Source organism: Lithobates pipiens, unplaced genomic scaffold (genome assembly GCF_037356315.1).
Source record: "Lithobates pipiens isolate NorthernLeopardFrog02 unplaced genomic scaffold, aLitPip1_a1.2 Scaffold_13, whole genome shotgun sequence".
NCBI lineage: Eukaryota > Metazoa > Chordata > Amphibia > Anura > Ranidae > Lithobates > Lithobates pipiens.
Window position 1 is genome coordinate 525,988,818 of NW_027507718.1, and position 9,617 is coordinate 525,998,434.

Genomic DNA, 9,617 nt, shown 5'->3' on the forward strand with positions numbered 1-9,617 from the left:
TTTTTAATCTCTGAAATGTGTGCATTGACAACCATTGTGTATTTTAACACAATATTACACTATTTTACCAAAAGTATTGGGACGTCTGCCTTTACACACACATGAACTTTAATGCCATCCCAGTCTTAGTCCGTAGGGTTCAATACTGAGTTGGCCCACCCTTTGCAGCTATAACAGCTTCAACTCTTCTGGGAAGGCCGCCCACAAGATTTAAGAGTCTATGGGAATGTTGGACCATTCTTCCGGAAGCGCATTTGTGAGGTCAGGCACTGATGTGAAAGAGAAGGCCTGGCTCGCAGTCTCCACTCTCATTCATCCCAAAGATGTGCTATCAGGTTTAGGTCAGGACTCTGTGCAGGACAGTCAAGTTCATTTACCGCAAACTCGCTCATCTGTGTCTTTATAGTCCTTGCTTTGTGCACTGATCCAAATCATTTGGTGGAGGGGGGATTATGGTGTGGGGTTGTTTTTCAGGGGTTGGGCTTGGCCCCTTAGTTCCAGTGAAGGGAACTCTTAAGGCGTCAGCATACCAAGACATTTTGGACAATTTCATGCTCCCAACTTTGTGGGAACAGTTTGGGGATGGCCCCTTCCTGTTCCAACATGACTGCGCACCAGTGCACAAAGCAAGGTCCATAAAGACATGGATGAGTGGAAGATGATGAGTCCTGACCTCAACCTAATAGAACAAGCATAAGGTCTCTAACATCCCCCAGCTCCGTGATGTCGTAATGGAGGAGTGGAAGAGGACTCCAGTGGCAACCTGTGAAGCTCTGGTGAACTCCATGCCGCAGGAAAATAATGGTGGCCACACAAAATATTGACACTTTGGTCCCAATTTGGACATTTTCACTTAAGGGTGTATTGACTTTTGTTGCCAGCGAGTTTAGACATTAATGGCTGTGTGTTGAGTTATTTTGAGGGGACGGCAAATTTACACTGTTATACAAGCTGTACACTCATTACTTTACATTGTAGACAAGTGTCATTTCTTCAGTGTTGTCACATGAAAAGATGGAATAAAATATTTACAAAAATGTGAGGGGTGTACTTACTTCTGTGAGATACTGTGTATATATATATATATATATATATATATATATATAAATAATAATATCAATGTTACATTTTGATTTCTGTGTTATTACGGAGAATGAAATTGTAGAGCTGGAAAGGTAAAGTCGTCCTACGTAGAAGTTGCATTGCAGCAGACCTGTTGATAGGTGACAGTTGTTGCTATGGAGGCGTGTACACACGGAGACGAAGGCCTGCAGCCATGGCAGTAGACAACAAGCAGCCGCCCATTGTATGACCTGTCATTGTATCCACAGCTAATACTTTTCTGTAACAAGCAGATCGATGACCCTTTCCTGCCTTGTACTGGATTATGTTCTCCCCTCCCCCCCCCCGGGGCAGAAAACGAGCAATGACACCATAGAAGGTCTCGCATTTCCATCCTTGCGGAAACATTCCTGCGCTTTTTTTTTTTTGCAACAGTCAGAAGATGACATAAGAAATTTTGTGATGTCAGGCAGGTGAAGTAAAAGCTTAACAATTCTATTTTAGCCTAAGAAGCCCCTGACATTATTTGTGTATTTATATGTTTATTTATTTATGACTGTCTATATATTTACATTTTTTATTATTTTTTAGCTTTTTTTTTTTTTTTTGCATTTGTATGTTTATTTATTACTATCTATTTATTTATTATTTTCCAGCTTTTTTTTGTATTTATATATTTATTTTTTATCACTATTTATTTATTATTATTTTTTATTTTTTTATTTATATGTTTATTTATTTTTTGCTATCAATTTATCATTTTTTAGTGTTTTTTTGTTTATATATTTATTTTTTATGACTATTTACTTATTATTTTTTAGCTTTTTTTTATTTATATGTTTATTTATTTATTACTATCTATTTATTTATTCTTTTTTACCTTTTTTTTTGTGTTTATATACTTATTTTTTTATTACTATTTATTTATTCTTTTTTAGCTTTTTCTTTTGTATTTATATGTTTATCTATTTAGTATTATCTATTTATTTATAATTTTTTAGCTTTTTTTTGTGTGTGTATTTATATTCTTATTTATTTATTACTATCTATTTATTTATTAATTTTCTATCTTTTTTTTGTGTTTATATATTTATTTTTTATTACTATTATTTATATATATATATTTTTGTTATATGTTTATTTATTTATTACTATCTAAATATGTATTATGTTTTAGCTTTTTTTTGTGTTTATATATTTATTTTTTATTACTATTTATTTATTCTTTTTTAGCTTTTTCTTTTGTATTTATATGTTTATTTATTTATTACTATCTATTTATTTATTATTTTCTAGCTTTTTTTTGTATTTATATATTTATTTTTTTATTACTATTTATTTATTATTTTTTAGGTTTTTGTTATTTATATGTTTATTTTTTTATTACTATCTATTAATTTATCATTTTTTTTGTGTTTATATATTTATTTTTTATTACTATTTACTTATTATTTTTTTGCTTTTTTTTATTTATATGTTTATTTATTTATTACTATCTATTTATTTATTATGTTTTAGCTTTTTTTTGTGCTTATATATTTATTTTTTATTACTATTTTATTTTTTTTGCTTTTTCTTTTGTATTTATATGTTTATTTATTTATTACTATCTATTTATTTATTATTTTCTAGCTTTTTTTTTGTATTTATATATTTATTTTTTTATTACTATTTTTTTTTTTAGCTTTTTTTTTATTTATATGTTTATTTATTTATTACTATCTATTTATTTATTATTTTTTAGCTTTTTTTGTGTTTATATATTTAGTTTTTATTACTATTTATTTTATTTTTTTTAGCTTTTTTTTTGTATTTATATGTTTATTTATTTAGTATTATATATTTATTTATTCTTTTTTAGCTTTTTTTTGTGTGTGTATTTATATTCTTATTTATTTATTACTATCTATTTATTTATTATTTTCTATCTTTTTTTTTGTATTTATATATTTATTTTTTATTACTATTTATTTATAATTTTTTAGATTTTTTTATTTATATGTTTATTTATTTATTACTATCTATTTATTTATTATGTTTTAGCTTTTTTGTGTGTTTATATATTTATTTTTTATTACTATTTATTATTTTTTAGCTTTTTCTTTTGTATTTATATGTTTATTTATTACTATCTATTTATTTATAATTTTTTTAGCTTTTTTGTGTGTGCATTTATATTCTTATTTATTTATTACTATCTATTTATTTATTATTTTTTAGCTTTTATTTTTATTTCTTTAGTGTTGGATGTCGCAGGAAAGAAATGAACTTCTCTCAAGTATTTTTGCTGTCTGTGCTTCCCGCCCCGTCCCCAACCCACCCCTGCCCCCTCCTGCCCCCTCCTGCCCCCTCCTGCTGGATTCACATGTTCAACAGGATGTGACGAAGAAAATCCAGAAGACAAAGAAAACTCTTGTATTGGGGACATCTGTACCCGTGACAGTCCATGGCCTCGTTCACACGGGGGGGAGGGGGGGGGGGGGGGGTATTAGAGATGCCCACAACGGGAAAAAAAAAGTTGTTTCGGATTTGTTGAAGTCAATCGTCTGTCTCTGTTTCATCATACATTCGTTATGTTCGATTGATTCATTTTTGGAAATCATTTTCGTATATTTGGATTCGATTTGCACATTTGTTGTTTCGCGAACAGATTCACGTTTCGGGAACAATGGTTGTATTTGTCCCGACGTTCTAACATCTCATTTCTAACAGTGGTGGCGCCACATCGGTCACGTAACACCCCCATAGTAATTCATTGCTAACGGTGGTGGCGCCACATCGGTCACGTAACACCCCCATAGTAATTCATTGCTAACGGTGGTGGCGCCACATCGGTCACGTAACACCCCCATAGTAATTCATTGCTAACGGTGGTGGCGCCACATCGGTCACGTAACACCCCCATAGTAATTCATTGCTAACAGTGGTGGCGCCACATCGGTCACGTAACACCCCCATAGTAATTCATTGCTAACGGTGGTGGTGCCACATCGGTCACGTAACACCCCCATAGTAATTCATTGCTAACAGTGGTGGCGCCACATCGGTCACGTAACACCCCCATAGTAATTCATTGCTAACGGTGGTGGCGCCACATCGGTTACGTAACACCCCCATAGTAATTCATTGCTAACGGTGGTGGCGCCACATCGGTCACGTAACACCCCCATAGTAATTCATTGCTAACAGTGGTGGCGCCACATCGTTCACATAACACCCCCATAGTAATTCATTGCTAACAGTGGTGGCGCCACATCGGTCACGTAACACCCCCATAGTAATTCATTGCTAACGGTGGTGGCGCCACATCGGTCACGTAACACCCCCATAGTAATTCATTGCTAACAGTGGTGGTGCCACATCGGTCACGTAACACCCCCATAGTAGTTCATTGCTAACGGTGGTGGCGCCACATCGGTCACTTAACACCCCCATAGTAATTCATTGCTAACGATGGTGGCGCCACATCGGTCACGTAACACCCCCAAAGTAATTCATTGCTAACAGTGGTGGCGCCACACCCATCATAGAAGATCCCCATAGTAGTTCATTTCTAACAGCAGCAGCTTCACACCGGCCATCTACCACTCCCATAGTAGTTAATTACTAACAGGGTTGGCATCATGCCAGCAGGGGTGGCCCATCCATTAGGGGCACCCGGGCACCGCTCCCTCTCTCCAGGTCACCCCCCTGTATGCAATGGAGAGAGTCATGCATAGCATGACTCTATCCATGGCTGCCGCGGCCGCCCCCCTATTCATGCGTCCATTTTAGGGCACCGGGCGCATAAATTACAGTGGCCAGGGTTTTTTTTTTTTAAGCACCCGATTAGAGCCAGAGGCTCTAATGCGGCATACACACGATCGGAATTTCGGCCAGCAAAAGAGTGAGATGAGAGTTTTTCGTCGTAAAATGCGTCCGTGTGTACGCTCCAACCGTCTTTTGCTGGCGGAATTACATTTTTTCGGTCAGGGAAAAGTTCCTATCCGAAAATGCGATCGTCTGTGGCAATTCCGACGTGCAAAATTCCTACGCATGCTCGGAAACAATTCGACGCACGCTCGGAAGCATTGAACTTCATTTTCTCGGCTTGTCGTAGTGTTGTTGGACGTCACCGCGTTCTTGACGGTCGTAATTTCAAGCGAACTTTTACGTGACCTTGTGTATGCAAGGCAAGCTTGAGCGGAATCCCGTCGGAAAAGTCATATCTTTTTCCGACGAGAAATCCGATCGCGTGTACGTGACAATGAATATTCGCTGTTGTAACACTGATCCTCCTCCCGGGCCAATTGGGAAGCGGGTCTGATACCCGTCAGAAAGGACAGGCGATCCTATTGGACGCCTAGGAGGAGAAGCATGCAGAAGCGAGGAGGAGAAGAGCAGCTGGCCAATGCCTGGATGCCTGATGCTTGCTCCTCAGATGCCTGATCCCTGCCACTGCTCCTCGGATGCCCGCCGATTCCCCTTTGTCCACCGCCTAGATGGGGTATGTGCCGGTGGACCGACCGGGGGGGGGGGTTGGTTGTTTGCTGCCCCCCCCCCCAACAAAAAAACACCAGCCTCCACTGCATGCAAGTCATGTAACATTCCCATAGTAGTTCAATACTAACATCGGTGGCATCATGCCAGTCATGTAACATTCCCATAGTAGTTCAATACTAACATTGTTGGCATCATACCAGTCAGGTAACATTCCCATAGTAGTTTAATACTAACAATGTTGGCATCATGCCAGTCATGTAACATTCCCATAGTAGTTCAATACTAACATCAGTGGAATCATGCCAGTCATGTAACATCCCCATAGTAGTTCATTTCTAACATCGATGGCATCCTGCCAGTCATATAACATCCCCATAGTAGTTCATTTCTAACATCGATGGCATCCTGCCAGTCATATAACATCCCCATAGTAGTTCATCTCTAACAGCGGTGGTGTCACACCAGTCATCTAACATTCCTATAGTAGTTCATTGCTAACAAGGTTGGCATCATGCCAGTCATGTTACATCCTCATAGTAGTTCACTTCTACAATCAGTGGTGTCACACCGATCACCTACCACTCCCATAGTAGTCCATTGCTAACAGTGGTGGTGTCACACTGGTCATGTAAGATCCCCATGATAGTTCATTTCTAATAGTGGCAGCATCACTATGACATCATTTGGTGTAGTGGGAGGATCCTGGTGTCTCACACTCCATCTGTCCCGCCCACTCTCACTGCCTAATTTGATTGGCGGGCTCACTCCTATTTACCAGAGGGACCTTCCGGGGGACCAAAGCAGCAATAATAGAGGCTCATATACATTCAGATCTCTTTCCTGCACAGCCGCACTGAACATTCGGCCTATCTGATATTTTAGCAATAGTTGGGAACCTAAGAACCCAGTCAGCCTGAGATTTGTGAGGGGGGTGAGAGCGCCACACGGAGGCACAGAGGGGGATAATCGCTGCATGCTCAGTGTGCCACAGCAAACTAGGGGTGGGGCCAAACAATGCTGCTTTTTAGATGATTGGTGAGATAGTGTCAGGTCTGCAGGGAATTACATTATATTTATATGAGACTCTGAATAAAATATTGGTCATTCTGACAAAGATATGGAACAAAGCCTGAAAATGATTGTGCAATGTGGGCAACAATGGGCAATCGTGACAGGACCAGGGCAACAGAGGTTTAGTCATTGTTGTACATGGAATATGAATGGGCACTCCCTACAATATGCAGGCAATGAGAAGGAGAATAACAAAGAGGCAACCATTACAGTATATGGGCAACAAAAAGGCAATCTATCTCTTATCTATCTATTGATCCTATCTATCTATCTATCTATCTATCTATCTATTGATCTCTAGGAAATCAATACAGTATGTGGGCAACACACAGGAAATCTATCTCTTATCTATTGATCTCTTATCTATCTATTGATCTCTTTATCTATCTATCTATCTATGTATCTATTGATCTCAAGAGAATCAATACAGTATGTGGGCAAAAAACAGGCAATCTATCTCTTATCTATCTATTGATCTCATATATTTCTATCTATCTATTGATCTCTTTATCTATCTATCTATTGATCTCTAGGGAATCAACATAGTATATGGGCAACAGACAGGCAATCTATCTCGTATCTATCTACTGATCTCCTATCTTTCTATCTATCTATTGATCTCTCATCTATATATTGATCTCTTTATCTATCTATCTATTGATCTCTAGGGAATCAATACAGTATGTGGGCAACAAACAGGCAATCTATCTCTTATCTATCTATTGATCTCCTATCTTTCTATCTATCTATTGATCTCTCATCTATCTATTGATCTCTTTATCTATCTATCTATTGATCTCTAGGGAATCAATACAGTATGTGGGCAACAAAAAGGCAATCTATCTCTTATCTATCTATTGATCTCATATTTTTCTATCTATCGATCTCTCATCTATCTATTGATCTCTTATCTATCTATCTATCTATCTATCTATCTATCTATCTATCTATCTATCTATCTATCTATCTATTGAGAATCAACACAGTATATGGGCAACAAACAGGCAATCTATCTCTTAACTATCTGACTCTCTCCTATCTATCTATCTAATGATGTCCTATCTATCTATCTATCTATCTATCTATCTATCTATCTATCTATCTATCTATCTATCTATCTATCTATCTATCTATCTATCTCTCTATTGATCTCTAGTGAATAAACACATTATATGGACATCAAACATGCAATCTATCTCTTATCTATCCACTGATCTCCTATCTATCTATCTATCTATCTATCTATCTATCTATCTATCTATCTATCTACTGATCTCTAGGGAATCAATACAGTATGTGGGCAACAAATAGGCAATCTATCTCTTATCTATCTATTGATCTCATATCTTTATATCTATCGATCTCTCATCCATCTATTGATCTCTTATCTATCTATATACGTATGCATGTATGTATGTATCTATCTATCTATCTATCTATCTATCTATCTATCTATCTATCTATCTATCTATCTATCTATCTATTGAGAATCAACACAGTATATGAGCAACAAACAGGCAATCTATCTCCTAACTATCTGACTCTCTCCTATCTATCTATCTATTGATCTCTAGGGAATCAACACAGTATATGGGCAACACACAGGCAATCTATCTATTATCTATCTGACTCTCTATCTATCTATCTATCTATCTATCTATCTATCTATCTATCTATCTATCTATCTATCTATCTATCTATTGATCTCTAGGGAATCAACACAGTATGTGAGCAACAAACGGGAAATCTATCTATCATCTATCTCTTATCTATCTATCTATTTATATATCTATCTAGCTATTTATCTTTTGACCTCTTATCTATCTATCTATCTATCTATCTATCTATCTATCTATCTATCTATCTATCTATCTATCTATCTATCTATCTATCTCTTATCTATCTATTTATATATCGATCTAGCTATCTATCTTTCGATCTCTTATCTATCTATTTATCTCTTATCTATCAATTGATCTCTGGGGAATCAACACAGAATGTGGACACAAAACAGGCACTCTATCTCTTATCTATTTGTTGATCTCCTATCTATCTATCTATCTATCTATCTATCTATCTATCTATCTATCTATCTATCTATCTATCTATCTATCTCTCTCTCTCTCTGTCTCTCTATCTATCTCTCTATCTATCTATCTATCTATCTATCTATCTATCTATCTATCTATCTATCTATCTATCTATCTATCTATCTATCTATCTATCTATCTATCCTATTACACTCCTGTAGAAGAATGTGATTCCCTTTCTCCTGTTACTAAGATAACTAGTTACTTGTTAATAGAGAGAGAGGAGAGATCTGTGATATTAGTGAGTTGGATGACAGTACAGAGAGAAGAAGTTCTGTCTGTCAGTGCGATGTACTTACCCGGGGATATAATGGGGGTCTGGAGTCATCAGCATGGGGCTGATCTTGGGGGGGAAGGTGGCTGCCATGCTGTGGGCTCCCCCTCCCTGGTGTCACTGTGTTGGGTCCCTGTGTGTGTGTGTGTGATGAGTTGTCAGGCACTTGTTGTGGGAGTAGAGGACGGGATCCAGGCAAACAAAGGAGGAGCTCAGTAACACAACACACCGTCTCCAGACACTGGAACACCCCGGAGATGGGAACACACACCGAGCCTAGACATGACTTACATCCACAATTGTCCCCTTTTCTTTAAATTGTACAGCTGCAGCCTCAGAAAACTTGTTTTTGCAAATATACAGATTGTTATATACTGTACAGTGCCTGGTGGAGCACAGAATGAAATCCATTTTACCTAATAAAGCCAATATTTTAAAGCAATTTCCAGGCTATTTTGTCACCAGGTCGAATGTGAATCAGAAAAATATCGCATCACTGCCACCAGATGGAGCTGATGATCAGAGAAAATACATACTTATTTACTATGATCATCGGTGTCATCTACTGCCCAGATTTGATATTTTCCTGATTCAATTTATACTGTATGAATAAATAACATTCGATCTGGAGAGAATAA

The 9,617-nt window shown here is 37.0% G+C and overlaps 1 protein-coding gene across 1 annotated transcript in view; it reads right to left on the minus strand.

Annotated features, from left to right (window-relative positions):
* Window positions 1-9,173, minus strand: part of CIMIP2B (ciliary microtubule inner protein 2B) — a 33,188-nt gene extending 24,015 nt beyond the window's left edge. The window contains exon 1 of the mRNA XM_077478126.1: window positions 9,005-9,173. Within this exon, the coding sequence (XP_077334252.1) occupies window positions 9,005-9,072 (68 nt within the window). The 5' untranslated portion in view covers window positions 9,073-9,173. The remainder of the gene's footprint in view (window positions 1-9,004) is intronic.
* Between the last annotated feature and the right edge of the window lie 444 nt (window positions 9,174-9,617).